General features: G+C 43.6%; 1 protein-coding gene across 3 annotated transcripts in view; it reads left to right on the top strand.

Annotated features, from left to right (window-relative positions):
• Positions 1 to 16,719, top strand: part of HMCN1 (hemicentin 1) — a 280,560-nt gene that overhangs the window by 108,510 nt on the left and 155,331 nt on the right. For all 3 annotated transcript variants that reach the window (XM_060276655.1, XM_060276656.1, XM_060276657.1), the window contains exons 20-26: positions 122 to 234; positions 2,580 to 2,739; positions 5,190 to 5,364; positions 10,191 to 10,318; positions 11,896 to 12,168; positions 13,948 to 14,043; positions 14,786 to 14,980. In XM_060276655.1, coding sequence (XP_060132638.1) covers positions 122 to 234; positions 2,580 to 2,739; positions 5,190 to 5,364; positions 10,191 to 10,318; positions 11,896 to 12,168; positions 13,948 to 14,043; positions 14,786 to 14,980 — 1,140 coding nt within the window. The remainder of the gene's footprint in view (positions 1 to 121; positions 235 to 2,579; positions 2,740 to 5,189; positions 5,365 to 10,190; positions 10,319 to 11,895; positions 12,169 to 13,947; positions 14,044 to 14,785; positions 14,981 to 16,719) is intronic.

Consider the following 16,719-nt stretch of genomic DNA (forward strand, 5'->3'; position numbering starts at 1 on the left):
TCACAAGACACTGTGAGGCCTTCTTCTTGATAGGTTGTAAGTTTTTATACATGCAAAGGAAAACATGATGTTAAAAATGAGCAGTGAATTGCAAAATGCCTGTGTGTGTTTGTGTTTTCAGTTCTACCCATAATTCAGCATGGACAGCAGATATTCAGTACCATAGAAGGCATCCCAGTTACAATGCCATGCAAATCCAGTGGAGTACCCAAGCCATCTATAGTCTGGTCCAAGGTAACTGCAAAGTCGCTTATAGTGAAAAATCAGCTGAACACGTAGGAATGAATGAATCAATGAATCAATCTCCCCTTGGTAGAAATATGGATCTGGCGCAGGACATTCAACTTCTGGCTCCGCCTAAACTCAAATCCCCCCCGGTCTAATATCCCTAGTGCAGCAATACCGTCACAAGAGTACCTGGTCGAAAATGGTCAACCAACCAAAAACTTCACTCTTGTGGTTTATCCCCACAACAGCTACTCACCGTGGGTTATAGCAAAGCAAAGAGTCTAATTTGCCAACGCCTAAATGATATCAAAGGGGACCCAGGTGGCGCTGTGGGTTAAACCACTGAGCCTAGGGCTTGCTGATCAGAAGGTCGGCGGTTCGAATCCCTGTGGGGGGGTGAGCTCCCGTTGCTTGGTCCCAGCTCCTGCCAACCTAGCAGTTCAAAAGCACGTCAAAATGCAAGTAGATAAATAGGAACCGCTACAGCGGGAAGGTAAACGGCATTTCCATGTGCTGCTCTGGTTTGCCAGAAGCAGCTTTGTCATGCTGGCCACATGACCTGGAAGCTGTACGCTGGCTCCCTCGGCCAATAATGCGAGATGAGCGCGCAACCCCAGAGTCGGTCACGACTGGACCTAATGGTCAGGGGTCCCTTTACCTTTACCTTTAAATGATATTGAGCGTCAGAACAACTTGGCCACAATAAGGAAATTTTGCCCATGGTATGACCATTTTCCATCCTTCCACTTTGACTCTCTGGTACCCTGTTTGTATAACCTAGCAATTCCAAAATATAGATGCGCCTTTACCCTCACAAGACTGAATGTACTGCCCTCGGGTGTACTTGAGGGACGATTCCAACAGATTCCACACGAAAAACACTTATGTCCCTGTGGAGATGGCAGTGCCGAATCAGTGGTGCATGCCCTCCTCGTGCGCACTCTTTACAAAGATCTGAGGAATGAGATTATTACACTTCTTTTATTGACCATTCCGGGTCACCCAACCACTGCCACCATGTCATTTCTCCTGGCAGATCAAGAAGAGCAGATGACTGCAAACGTTGCAAGGTTTCTAGCTGGGGCAATCAGAATAAGGTCCACTATTTGACTGCTGATTCAGGACCCTAAACCATGTTTTATATAACTGACTTTTATTTTGTACTGTGTATATCGCAATGCTTTTTGTTGCTATGGCCGATGGCTGATGCAAATAAAGTTTCATTCATTCATTCATTCAATATGCATATTACCAAAACCTCGAGAGCATTCATTGCTAGAAGGAAATGCCATCTAAAAAAAATAAACAAATCATAGAATAATAGCAAGCCAACATCAAGCCAGCCTAAGGAATAAGCAAGGTTTGCCTTTCTTTCCCCTCACCCTTACTCAGTCAAGTTGGCCCCATTAACTAGTCTACAAAAACTACCAAGTAATGCTTGGCAATCCTAATGGCTTCTGAGAGGAATTCAATAAATACATAGGTTTAGTTACTTAAAATATTTATATCCTGCCTTCCAGTCTGAGTTCCCAAGGTGGCTTGTGACAAGTCCATAGAATAAATAAAAGTGACAGCTAAAACAGCAGTGAAATAAATCAATAAAAGCATCTCTGTAGACATCTTCAAGGGCATGCATCAAAAGCTTAACTATAAATAAGCTTAACTATAAATAAGAACATGCCTGCAAGGTAATGGTGTAAATAATAGTGTTTTTAATTGATGCCTACAGAGCATAAAGGAAAGCACTGAGTGAATGGATAAGGTGTGTGTTTGTGTGTGTGTGTTTCACAATCAAAGACCCACAGCCAACAAAGCCCTATATTTTGGAGAGATGGGTAGAATCCTACCCGTTTGTGAATGGCCCTTTGTAGGTCCCCCCCCATTATAAATATTTACATCCTAACTTCTCACAACTGAGGCAGCAAGCAATAATTAATGCAAAAATCAATAAAACGGTTAATACCAATAATCAAACAGAAGGCTAACTCAGCAAGAGTAAGGAATTAGATGGATCATTGTTCTGACAGCATGGCTATTCTTACGCAGGGCTGTAAAAGAGCAGTGATTTTCATTCTGTATTTGTCACAGCCAGCGGCATTTCCATTTTGCTGCAATTCATTCTCCACCAAGTACTACATGATTTGCTTCGCTGTCTGCATCATTTCACACAATTGACGTCGTTTGCACAAGTCAGGTAGTTGATGTAATTGTTGCCATACTGTCCATTTCAATGTAAAGGCAGCATCAAAAGAAACATTTAAAAAGTCTTCTTCTGTCAAGAATTCTCAGATATTCTTACATTATTTCATCTGATTAAGTCCCTCCCATTGGCTTTTTCCTGTCTTCCCCAGAAAGGAGAGGTGATTTCTCCCAGCAATCTGAAATTTTCTGCGGGGTCTGATGGGAGTCTGTACGTAGTTTCTCCAGGAGGTGAGGAGTCTGGGGAATACATCTGCACTGCAACAAATGCGGCAGGCTATGCAACGCGCAAAGTTCAACTGACTGTCTATGGTAAGTAGGGACCCAGGTGGCGCTGTGGTTAAACCACTGAGCCTAGGGCTTGCTGATCAGAAGGTCGGCGGTTCGAATCCCTGTGATGGGGTGAGCTCCCGTTGCTTGGTCCCTGCTCCTGCCAACCTAGCAGTTCGAAAGCATGTCAAAATGCAAGTAGATAAATAGGAACCGCTACAGCAGGAAGGTAAACGGTGTTTCCATGTGCTGCTCTGGTTTGCCAGAAGTGGCTTTGTCATGCTGGCCACATGACCTGGAAGCTATACGCCGGCTCCCTCGGCCAATAATGCGAGATGAGCGCACAACCCCAGAGTCGGTCACGACTGGACCTAATGGCCAGGGGTCCCTTTACCTTTACCTTTATGCAACGCGCAAAGTTCAACTGGCTGTCTATGGTAAGTAGATACTAAAGCCTGCATATTCAGATCATGTTTACTTCCGGCTTTTTGGCCTCGGCCCAGTATACCTCAAGGAGTATACCCCATCGTTCAGCCCGGACACTGAGGTCCACCTCTGAGAGCCTTCTGGTGGTTCCCTCACTGCAAGGTTACAGTGAACCAGGCAGAGGGCCTTCTCAGTAGTGACACCAGCCCTGTGGAACACCCTCCCATCTAATTCCAAGGAAATAAACAACTATCTGACTTTTAGAAGACACCTGAAGGCAACCCTGTTTAAGAAAGTATTAAATGTTTGATGATTTAATGCAGGCATGTCAAACATGCGGCCCTCCAGATGTTTTGGCCTACAACTCCCATGATCCCTAGCTAGCAGGACCAGTGGTTGGGGAAGATGGGAATTGTAGTCCAAAACATCTGGAGGGCCGCATGTTTGACATGCCTGATTTAATGTGTTTTTAATATTCTGTTGGGAGCCACCATAATAATAATAATAAACAACGTCCCTTAGGGGGCCATAATGTAGGATACCTTTATGGTTTAACTTAAATTTATCCAATAGCAGACAGTGTGGAGGAGAAGTGGTGCTCTCTGGTTGGTTGCATCAATACTGCTTACTGGAAGGGGGAGGGACAAGGAGGTGGTGAGGTGAGACTAGTGTGGTGCAAATGCACTGGCAGAATCAATCAGCTGCTGCTGGTTTGTTTGCACTGCATGCTCCTCCCTCCCAGTAAGCAGAGTGAGGTGAGCAACTGGCTGTCAGATGTGTACTTTGACATACCTGGGCAGTTACCTTTCCACAAGGTCTGACATTGATGCCAAAACCCAGCATCGCCTGAGCTCTGCGAGTGCAGCTTTCTCGCAATTGAAGTGCAGAGTGTTCGCAGGGAAACCAAAATGCTTGTTTACAAAGATATTGTACTACCAACCTTATTGTATACTTATAAACGCCATCTCCAACTTGAAAGATTCCATCAATGGTGTCTCTGAAAATTTTTGCACATCACTTGGGAAGACAGGCAAACTAACACCAGTGTACTGGAAGAAGCAAAGATCCCCAGTGTCAAAGCAATGATTCTTCAACATCCACTTAGTTGGACTGGTCACGTTGTGCGGATGCCCGATTATCGTCTTCCAAAGCAGCTATTCTATTCCGAACTTAAAAATGGAAATCGTAATGCTGGTGGTCAACAAAAGAGGTTTAAAGACTCCCTCAAGGCAAATCTAAAAAAAGTAGTATAAACACCAACAACTGGGAAACACTGGCTTGCGAGTGCTCCAGTTGGAGAATAGCCTTTACCAAAGGTGTCATGGGCTTTGAAGACACTCGAACTCAGGACGAAATGGAGAAACGCACTAAGAGGAAGGCACGCTTGGCAAACCCTCACCATGATCAACTCCCGCCTGGAAACCTACTTCCCTACTGTGGAAGGACATGTGGATTCAGAATTGACCTCCACAGTCACTTACAAACTCACTTTTAAAACCGTGTTTATGGGAGACATTCTTACTTGGCTACGGCTGAAGGGAAAAGGGAAGGAAAGCAAAGCAAAGCCAAAGGGAAAGGGAAAAACTTCCACCCTACTATGCGGTTCACTACTGCATTTATCAAGATGCTCAGTAACTGACACCTGAATATTCATTTCCAGTAAGCTAGCCCACATGGGGAGCTTGAAAAGTCCAGAGGATAGACTGTTGGATGACCTGAATTGAAATCCAGCGGGCTGAGGGATAGTGATTATCCCTTTGACTCTATCTTCCACTTCCAGTGTTTTGACTACAAGCATTTTTGGCAGTCGTGAATGGAGTGTGCAGCGGATCCAGAATGCAGCACACATTGAGCTGAAGGGAAAGGTTTTTGGATATAATATGCTTTGGTACCTGGATACTTTTGTGTGTGCAATAACTACAGGGATAGTAAAACAGAACAAAATATAATAACAGGTGCCAAATAAAACAAAATAGGGATAAAGGGGTAAAAGGGGATATCTAGGGCGAACCATATAGGAACAGAATGCCTAGATATGCTTTGATTTTATGAACGTTCTATTGCAGTGAAACCAAGAGTGTCCAGACCTGGAGACCAGCAAGGATTTTCGCGGGACAATCCAATCGAGATTTCAGTGACTGCCGGGGAAGAAGTCACACTTCCCTGTGAGGTGAAAAGTTTGCCGCCACCTATAATAACCTGGGCTAAAGAAATGCAACTTATCTCTCCATACTCTCCAAGGTAAGAGTTCTACAGTGGTAACTCTACTTACGAATGTTTCTACTTACGAATGGAGCTCCGTCCGCCATCTTGGATGCGGTTTAGATAGGATTTTTTTCTACTTACGAATTTTTAGATAGGGTTGCTTCTACTTACGAATTTTTTCTCCCAATGCATTCCTATGGGATTCAACTTACAATTTTTTTCGACTTACGAATGTGCATTCGGAAGGCATTAAATTCGTAAGTAGAGGTACCACTGTATTTGTTTGTCATCTGTAGGACAAATTCAAAATAAAAACATTCAGGGCTTGCTAGATACTCTCTTGTGTTTATAAAGATCTACAAAGTTATATTAAGGTATCCAAAAGTAGTGTTTCACCCTGCTTTTTTATTTCTGTTCCCCGGGAAGGGGAGCTCTTCAGTGTGCAATGTGCCTTTTTTTGTTTTTAATTAATTTCCTTTTTATAGGGAATCCAAGGAAATGTAGTTCTGTGGGGGAGGAAGCAGGCGATCTTTCTCAGCAACCTCACCAATTTATAAATAGTAGGGTTCTTCGAGGGGAAGCCATGCTGTTAAATTATACAAAACTCATAAATAAATTTGTGGCACAGATAAGCTCTGCCTGAGGTTCACCACTGTAAATTTGCCTGGTTGATTGCTCACATATTTGCATGGCTGCCTGCTTTTTCATTCAGTAAATGTACAAAAAAGAGAATCTTTTTGGTGTGGTCTTTTAATACACTTTCCTGGGCTGTGCCAGGAATGTTAGCTTTATCTCAATTCTCTATGGTCCAAAATTTTGATTCCAGTTTCTCTAGCCTGTTTGTTGAAATCCTTGAGTTGACACTGGAGGGTTTGCATCGGAATCAACAAATTCTTCCAAATCCCACTGTGCTTTTTGTGGTTTTCCACGCTGAGTCAAGGCAGCATTGTGAATTTGTATTGCAAAACATACTTTGTTCAAATTAGACAATCTAATAGGATTTTACAATGCAGTTTCTACACTTTCTGGCTGCTCATTGCTTTTGTATTAGTAATGCTATGTGCCCTATTCTAATATGTGGTTACAAGAACAAAACAAGTTTCAAACTTTTTGAAATGCTTCATTTTTTCAGGCCCAGGGGTAGCTTTACAGAACATTGTTTGACATAAGAATAGCAACAAGAAAATGTCAACTCATCTATACTAGCCTTGAAACGTTTCCGAGCAGAAAAGTCTTATGAAATTAATCTACCCATCCCCAATAACTGAAACATTGCAAGAACTCAATGCTGAGTCTCAAACTCCTATTCAGCCGCAGTAAGACAACATATTGTAGACGTGTCAGTGCCTTACCTTTGACTGTCAGATTCCCAATAGGTGCCTGATTCCAATAGCTTTGCTGCTTAGCTGTGTGCTGCTCTTGTGCATTGGATCGGGGCCATCATGTATAGACAGCGATGTCTGCGACGACACAGTAGTTTGCAAAATAAATTGCAACGTTGTAGTCTCTCCATTTTAAGAGATCCACACCTTTTGATTTTGAACCCAAAGTTAAAACACGTGCAGGGCCAGTGTGTCCATTTAGGCGAACTAGGCCATCGCCTAGGGCGCCAAAATGGAGAGGGCGCTGCCCAGCCTACCCCCCACCACCACCGCCCTCGCCTGTGGCTTTGTTTCTTATTTTTTTCTTCTCCCGACGTTGCCGGGCGAGGGGCGGGCTAGTGAGGCGCCACGCTAGTAGCTGACTGGCGTGACGCCCCTCCTTGCTGGCCCGCCCCTCGCCCGGCAACATCGGGAGAAGAAAAAATAAAAAAGGAAGTGCCGGCCGAGCAAGGTACTTCTTCTTGTTTCCATTTTGGGGCTAAAAGAATTCTTGCTGCAGTTGTTACATACATAAACAGTCTTTTATCTTCCCTTGGTATCTCTTCACCCACTACACTCAGTAAAAAGGCTTCTGGTTTTTTAACAAAAGTATTTTAAAACATTTTCTTTAGCTCATTATATACCATTTCCCAGAAAGCCTTAATGAAATATACTGTAGTCACTTCATGCTCTTTATTGCAGCTTGTAAAACAGTGAATGAAATGCCCCCCCCCAAACCTCAGGCTTTTATATACAGTGGTTAGGGTTAGGGTTACGAACGACTCGACAACCGAATTTTTTGACTTACAAATGGGGGTAATGGCCGCGCGCTTACGAATGTCTTGACATCCGAAAGAAAACCGCGGCGGTTTTAGATAGGGGTTTTTCGACTTACGAATGTTTAGATAGGGTTGCTTCGACTTACGAATTTTTTCGTTTCCAATGCATTCCTATGGGAAATCTCGTTTCCAATGGCGTTTTTAGACTTAACGAATTTTTTGACCTACGAAGGTGCCTTCGGAACGGATTAAATTCGTAAGTCGAGGCACCACTGTACATTATTTACACAATGAGTCCCGTCTCATTGGCTGATTCTGCTTCCCGCCTGGAGCCTGATTGGTCTTTTCCTGCAGGCTAAATCACTTGTTGCATTCTATGATCCTACCAGCCTAATAGGCTGATTAACTTCTTCCTGGAGCCTGATTGGTCTTCTCCTGCAAGCCAATCAGTTGTTGCATTCTAGGATCCTACTTGCCTATTGTTCTAGGACAAGCTTAGTACATAAGACTTCACCTCTTTACAAGTCCACCACATGTGGTAGAAGATACCTTCCCTTTCTCTTCATTTCCAGCACTCATTAGCTCTTGTCTTGTACATTTTAGCCAATTTAGCTGGTGTTAAGAGAAGGCTGCACCTTCAAGCCATCTGTGCCTTTGCTGGTGCAGTTTGATTTCGAACCACAAAGGCGAACACTTAGCTTCACGTCAGATGATTCTCAGGTGGTGGGCGGGGGTCTCGCTGGCCTGCAGGGACTGGGAGTGGTCAGGATCTGGCCCACGGGGCAGATCCAGTTTCCCATTCCTGGCCGAGAACTTTCTTCCTAAAATGCTATTATTGGGATTTTTTTAAAAAAATGGGGCTGCCTTGATGTACAGCTGGAAGTGGGTATTGTGCAGCAACAGATATCAAGCACAGCTGTTGATTGCGTAGCCCCATTTTTGGTCTTGCGTCGGGTTCTGCTCCTGTCTCCCAGCTTTTTCTTGTTTCCAAATCTAATTCCTGTCATGGCTTTGTTTATCTGCTGTTTAGCTTGGCTTCACTTTCTCCCTGCCCCTCATTTTCTGTTCCTCACCTGACTGGGATTATACGGCTCAGACATAGCGTCAGAATATCGCTTGGGAACGAAATCTAGCTCTGTCTTGAGCTGTGCTTTGTTTTGGCATGGATGCCTATTTCTTTTTCTTTTTTTAAAATAATTCTTATCAATACTAGGTTGTGACAGTGTGGGACAAAAGCCATTTTACATTGAGCAGCTTTGCTTCTCGTGCAAGAAGAAAAAGAAGACAAGAAAATAAATAAATGAAAAATAGGAAAAACAAACAGCAATTGCAACATGGAAATGACATATGAAAAGGGGAGAGAGACAATATAACCAAAACTCTATAATACCATGAATAAATTAAAGGGGGAAATATAATCATTTACTTCGTCATTCCGGAAATGGAAAAACAAGACCCACCTCTCAATCAATTTGTTTCCTTGCTTATTAAGTATTGTGTTTTTCCTCATATGCATGTTTTAACACTAATATAGTTTGCCATGTTTTGCTTAATCAGTTACCGTAGAAGATTTCTGTTGTTCCAATTTTTTTCAGCAGTACATTGTTTTGCTGTTAGTAGCAGTATAGTAATTAGTTGTAAATCAGCATTAATGACTTTAGAATGAAGTAAGGGGCGTAGGAAGATAGGGGTGGTAGGGGCGGGCCGCCCCGAGTGGCGGGTTCCAAGGGGCGCCATCGCGGGGGTGCCCCACCCCCAAAACGCACACCCTACCCCGGGAACGCGTGTTACGCCCCTCCGGGAGGCGCGCCACAGCCCCGGAACGTGTGCTACGGCCCTCCGGGAGGTGTGCCCTGCCCCTGCCCCCAGTGCTGGAGCATGAAGCTCCACTACTGAATGAAGTATAAGCGTGGGGACTATTACTAACATAGAGAATCCCTCCTTTTCAAAGAATACATTGAATACATGGTCTGTCACTTCTGACCAGGGATGGGGGAGAAATTTGGTTCAGTTTACATTTTAACGTGAGCCTATGGAATTTGCATTTCCCAAAACAATATGTGAGGCAAAATACAGCTATTGTTAGAAATTTGCTTTTCTCCAAAGATTTTATAGGTCTTGTGCATGCTTGTTCTGCACTCCCAGTTGATCCTCAGCAGCAATATCAAGCTACTCTTGAAAAGGTTATGCAGTTCCCTTCAGCTGCCCACATACAGGAGTAGGGAACATTGGGGGGGGGGGTTGTCTGTGGGGCTCTGTGCCCAGCCATTTTGGTACACCTCCTTCAGTGGCTAACACCCAAAGGGACCTGTTTCTGGACCAGGAAAGTTTTACTTCCAATGGAGGTCCCTCAATTCCTGTTTTCAGTGAACACGCCATGCGATGATATATGGGCTGGGCTGGGCTGGGGGAGACTTCCTGAAGTGTAAAAGGACAATAGAAAAATCCGCTAACTTCTCCATAGATTGGATGGCATGGCATATTTAAAAGGGGATTTTTTTGGGGTTGTTCTCAGTCTCTTACTTCATTCGCAAGATATGTAGAAGGAAGAAGGAAAACAGATCGCAAGCACAGTTAGGTGAAAACCGGGCCAATCTGAGCAAAAATTAATACTGAACAGATGCCGTTTAGCGTGTGGTATTCATTACTAATGTCTCAGCAACGTGCATTCCCCCTCATGGTAAATATTTATATAGTCGTATCTGTTTCCTATTTTTTCCAGACACACCTTCCTCCCTTCAGGGTCAATGAAGATCACCGAGACACGGGTTTCAGACAGCGGCATGTATCTCTGTGTAGCCACAAACATTGCCGGGAATGCGACTCAGTCAGTGAAGCTCAATGTACATGGTAAGCCGTTTAGAGTGCAGTAAGAGTCCTTTCTGAGTCAGTGGGGGGAAATATCTAGACGTACATTCAGTTGCTGGCACCAGAATCTTTCGATATATTTTAAGAGGGACACCTCGGTCTTGACACCCTAAGGCTTCTTGGGCACAGTCTGTTGGAATGTCCTCTTCCACAAATCCTATCTTAATGAAAGTGCTGTGCACCAGGCATCTTTAACGGCCTTTGCAGACACCAAAGAAACCCACAAAATCACAGACCCTCCAGCATTTCTCAGGTGAAAATAGGGGCACCTCTCACTCCCCTCCAACTGACCCTCCTCAACCCCCCTTTTTTGTTCTCTTGCCCTTAATCCCGCTTTTATTTATTTATTTTTATTCTTTGGTAGATTTACAAAAAATAAAAACACATACCAATAAATAAATTGGAGAAAGGGGCAAGATTAGACATGCACGCAAAAAGCATTTTTTGAAATAAATAAAAAAAGAAGACTCCTTGCGTTCTGCTCCGCTCTCCCATTCTTCCCGCCCAGGGCGGCTCTGCTCTCTGCAGTTCAGAGCTAGCGCACCGCAAGGGACTGGGCCTTGGCGGCCGCAGCCTCTCCTCCTCCTCCCTCTATATTCAAGGGGAGGAGAGGGGAGATGGTTCTGTTTGGGAAGCTGGAATGCCTGCGCTGATGGAACGATGGTAAAAACACAACATTGAATTCCGCCCTAAATAAACTCAACATATGCCTCTTTATGTGCTTTAGCAATTGGAATTTGCTTCACAATCGGTATGGTTAAGAATAGGGATGGCGAACCTGTGGCTCACTAGATGTTTCTGGACCACCACTCTGACCATTGGCCATGTTCAGGGGCGTAGGAAGGGGGGAGGGGGGAGGGTCGCCCTGGGTGCCACCGTGGAGGGTGGGTGACAAATTATCAAGGAACAATTACTGCCCTACTAGGGTGGTTCATAAAAAAACCTTTTAAAAAAAATAAATGCCTGCTCCAAAGGCCTTATCTTTCAACAATAGGGATTATATAGCTATATCTGAAATTTCATGCATATCAGTTAATATCTTGACCCTCCTCCACGAAAATACTTGGCCGTTTCCCTATGTCGTGAAGGCTGAAATTTCAATTCAGAGGAGCGGGGTCAAGATATTAACTGATATGCACAAAATTTCAGATATAGCTATATAATACCTAGTTTAGTAAGATAAGACCTTTCGAGCAGGATTTTTTTAAAAAAAGTTTGTAATGAACCACCCTACTGCCCTACCCTCCGCTGGGCTTTCCGGGTCCTGGAAAGTCTGCCTATGTGAATAAAATGAGACTAGGCTGAGTAGATTAGGCCTTGCCTTACCTTTGCCGGGGGGGGGGGGGCGTGACCAGAAATTTTCCACACTGGGTACCACCTGACCTTCCTATGCCTCTGGCCATGCTAGCTGGGGTTAAGAGTTAAGAGGGTGCTCTTCATTGATTTTCAAAGTCTTTAAACCATGTAGAGGCCAGGTGCTATACTCCCATCGATCATATCTTACTGAATTATCTGATAAAACCTTTATGTGTCAGCACTAACTAACTCACTTTGCCTAGTTCCTCCAAAGATACAACGTGGGCCTCGAGTGATGAAAGCAAAAGCTGGTTCCAGAATCGATATACCTTGCAACGCACATGGAATCCCACCTCCAACGATCACTTGGCGTAAAGACCAAAGTCCCATTTTGGTAGACAACAGGCAATATGGCGCCTCTTCAGATGGGGCTCTCAGAATCAGCAAAGTCTTGGTATCAGACTCAGGAATTTACAAATGTGTGGCAAGTAACATTGCCGGCCGCGATGAAGCTGAAATAACGGTCCACGTTCAAGGTACTATATGTTAGCACAGTAATGGACCCCTTTCTTTTTTTAGTATGCAATAGCACAAAACGAGAAGCATGTGAGAAAAATATGTATTTCATCTGAGTAGGATTCAACTGTTTAACATGAGACCAGACGTTATCTTGTTCAAGCTTTTTGTTTCAACAGTATCATTTTCTCTCTTAGTGAAGTGGTAGGGAGCTTGTTTGGCCACTATGTATATGACAGGGGTCTTGCAGACTTCCACTTTCTCTGGATAATTCTTTTAGCTACAAGGATACATGCGGCAGTCTTCAGATATATACTAGTAAAGAATGTACGAGAAATTGGCCTGAAGCTTCTGACACCTCCAGTGTAGTTAATGTATGCCGCCAGCATAGCCTTAAACAAGCTTTCAGTGATGCATTTTTAAATTCTCTTCTCTATATCCTCAGTAGTGCAATTGCCACTCTCTCTTGTAACATCAGACATGGGCAATTTCACCCTGGTTTGCAAACACTGGCTGCTTTCTAGAGATTATTTTGTGTGTTGTTATTCATATAGATACCCCACTCTGTTCCTTAATGGTAGATTAATGATAATACGTAATCTTAAAGCAGCATAAGCATCAAATAAAAAGTCAAATAAAAATTATATAGAGTTGATTGCATCCATGTCCCATTCATATCTGACCAGAGGCAAGCTGGGCTACAGTTGGGCTGTCCAGAATCTGACCTGGCCCAGCAGGTGGCAGCCTTGCTTCTCACCTCGACCATTTGCTAATAGACACAAAGGTGTATTTCAAGCCTCAGGTAAGAAGCCAGGCTTGCAGACACATGTGGTTTGCAATCAGACAATGTGGCATTCAGAGAATGGGTGACGCTGTGGTCTAAACCACTGAGCCTCTTGGGCCTGCAGATTGGAAGTTCGGTGGGTTGAATCCCTGTGACAGGGTGAGCTCCCGTTGCTCTGTCCCAGCTCCTGCCAACCCAGCATTTCGAAAACACGCCAGTGCAAGTAGATAAATTAGTGCTGCTGCAGCAGGAAGGTAAATGGCATTTCCGTGCATTCTGGTTTTTGGGGTAAACCAGAAGTGGTTTAGTCCTGCTGGCCACATGACCCGGAAAGCTGTCTGTGGACAAACGCCGGCTCCCTTGGCTGGAAAGCGAGATGAGCGCTGCAACCCCATAGTCTCCTTTGACTGGACTTAACCGCCCAGGGGTCCTTTACCTTTACCTTTACCTATTTCAAGCCTCAGGTAAAAAGCCAGGCTTGCAGACACATGCGGTTTGTATTCAGAGAAAGTGTGTGTTTTTTCACTGAAAAGTTCTAGTGCACCCCTAGTCACCATGTGAAGTGAAATGAGGAACCAAATGTGCTACCCAGAGAGTGAAATCAAACTTTCATATTTTAAAACGTGCTTTAAAAATTAGGAATGAAACCATGTAATTTGAATACAGTGGTACCTCGGTTTTTGAACATAATCCATTCTGGAAGACCGTTCGAATTCTGAAACATTTGAAAACCAAAAACTCGGTAGCCGACAGCCAGGCCTCAGGATCTTGCACTCAGCGGAAGCTGAGTATCATGTTCGACCTCCGAGGCATATTTGAAAACTGAAACATTTACTTCCAGGTTTACGACGTTGGAAAACCGAAATGTTTGTTAGTGGAGATGTTCAAAAACCGAGGTGCCATTGTATCGGATGAATTAGTATTTCTGAGTTTTAAAACAGAATTTTGAGAAACTTACACATTTTGGGAAATTAAGTGATGCAATATTTAATTTCTGTTCCTTCCCTCACTTTAGAACCTCCCTCTGTAGGCGCGCTTGATCCGCCGTACAACACTCCGCTGCAGGAAAGAGTAGCAAAGGAACGAATTGCCTTTCCATGTCCAGCCAAAGGTATGGAATGCAATGTTATTCATGCACCTAGAAGCTCCTGCAATTGTTCTTGGAAACCTGAGACATCTTCTCTGCCACATTGCCAGTAGCTACTCCTGGGAGAGTGAGTGGAAGAAAACCCAGTTAATTGTTTTAAAAGTTCACTGGGTGTGCTGACATACTTCAATAGGAGTGCATTGTGGGTCCCAACTAAAGAAGAACAGCAACTTAAGTTGTCAGAATATGCATAACTCGCAGACTAAACATATAGAATAAGAGAACAAGAAGAACATACGTTTAAAGAAGCTTGGGAAACATTTATTGAATATATGGGAAATAACTGTGGACAACTGAAAACTCTGGCAGCGTTAAGATAAATTCAACAGTGTAAATAAGTTTTGATGTATGTAATAATGGAATACTGAATGATATAGGGTTTTTTGTAAAATATGCAGGGATTTATGAAATGTAAAATGAACCATGGAAATAAAAGAAGGGGAGTCATTGATATCTTAAGGATGTAAAAATGAGTATTTTAAATTGTAAAACAGAAAATTAAAATTATATACAATCTAAGTGCATTGTTAGACAATCTCAGAGTGCTTTGTTCCTGGGTTGTTGTTGTCTCCATACAGGGCTTGTGTCAGTTTAATTACTGGCATGTGTTTCATTGAAGACTCCCAAAAACCTTATGAGTGAAGTATTTCCTTTTTCAAGTGAAATTTCAGAAGCCACGTATAGCACTCTCTGTCCTTCTCTGCAGGTACCCCAAAGCCTGTGATAAAATGGTTGCATAATAACAAGGAGCTAACTGGAAATGAACCTGGCATTTCAATCTTGGAAGATGGCACCCTACTGGTTATTGCTTCAGTCACACCATATGACAATGGAGAATACGTCTGCGTTGCGGTCAATGAAGCTGGAAGCACAGAAAAAACTTACAGCCTGAAGGTTTATGGTAAACAAGCACCAGATATCTATCTAATGCTATAGGGACACGGGTGGCGCTGTGGTCTAAACCACTGAGTCTCTTGGGCTTGCTGATCGGAAGGCCGGCAGTTCGAATCCCCGTGACAGAGTGAGCTCCTGTTGCTCTGTCCCAGTTCCTGCCAAACTAGCAGTTCGAAAGCACGCCAGTGCAAATAGATAAATAGGTACCACTGCGGCAGGAAGGTAAACGTTGTTTCTGTGTGCTCTGGTTTCTGTCACGATGTTCCGTTGTGCCAGAAGTGGTTTAATCCTGCTGGCCACATGACCTGGAAAGCTGTCTGTGGACAAACGCCGACTCCCTCGGCCTGAAAGCGGGACGAGCGCAGCAACCCCATAGTCTCCTTTGACTGGACTTAACTGTCCAGGGGTCCTTTACCTTTACCTTTTTACCTAATGCTATATTTACAAATGTTATTTATTTTATTATTTCAATTAATTTTTTTTTAAAAAAAACCAAGGCTCTGCTTGCAAATTGACTAGGTTTTTGGTATTAGTTGAATAAATGTCAGCCCCGGGGGTGGGGGCCACATTTCATTGTGAGTGGAAGCTGAATAATAAAAAAGACAAGAATGCCCGCTTCGATTGGTGGAATGGGTACTGCTGCAGGTGCCACATAAAACCCCTTCTGCATTTGTAAGAACTCAATTGTTTGATTTGGCAGCGTCTGCCCTTTGGAACTTTCTGCCTAGTGAGATCAGGCAGGCGTCTTCACTGTAGCCTTCTCAGTTCCTACTAAAAACATTCCTGTTTAGACAAGCCTACCCAGATGCTTAGGGACGCGGGTGGCGCTGTGGTCTAAACCACTGAGCCTTGGGCTTGCTGATCAGAAGGTCGGCGGTTCAAATCCCCGCGACTGGGTGAGCTCCCATTGTTCAGTCCCAGCTCCTGCCCACCTTGCAGTTTGAAAGCACACCAGTGCAAGTAGATAAATAGGTACTGCTCTGGCGGGAAGGTCAACGGCGCTTCTGTGCGCTGCTCTGGTTCGCCAGAAGCGGCTTAGTCATGCTGGCCACATGACCCGGATGCTGCCTGTGGACAAACGCCGGCTCCCTCAGCCTATAGAGCGAGATGAGCGCCACAACCCCAGAGTCGTCCGCGACTGGACCTAGCGGTCAGGGGTACCTTTACCTTTACCCAGATGCTTAGGAAGTTCAGGTAATTTTGATCTGTTTTAGTATTTTAACTATTTAAAAAAATTCCTTCAGTAGCACCTTAAAGACCAACTAAGTTTATATTTTGGTATGAGCTTTCGTGTGCATGCACACTTCTTCAGATACCTGAAGTGGTATCTGAAGAAGTGTGTATCTGAAGAAGAAGAAGAAGAAGTGGTATCTGAAGAAGAAGTGTGTATCTGAAGAAGAAGTGGTATCTGAAGAAGTGTGCATGCACACGAAAGCTCATACCAAAATATAAACTTAGTTGGTCTTTAAGGTGCTACTGAAGGAATTTTTTTATTTTGCTTCGACTCAGACCAACACGGCTACCTACCTGTATTTTAACTATTGTTTGCTTCAAATCAGGGTTGTAAATCTTTCTTGATTTTGCAGTGTTATATTTTGCAAAAACCACTTTGAGGGTGTGTTTTTGCAATTTAGAAGTTTATAAATTTTATGAAAATAAATAAATAGTTAATAAAACAATATGTTTATTAAAAGCAAAACCAAGCACCCAGATGTTCACATAAGTATTTATGCAGCTTATTTGATT

The sequence above is a fragment of the Zootoca vivipara genome, chromosome 7 (genome assembly GCF_963506605.1).
Source record: "Zootoca vivipara chromosome 7, rZooViv1.1, whole genome shotgun sequence".
Classification (NCBI taxonomy): Eukaryota; Metazoa; Chordata; class Lepidosauria; order Squamata; family Lacertidae; genus Zootoca; species Zootoca vivipara.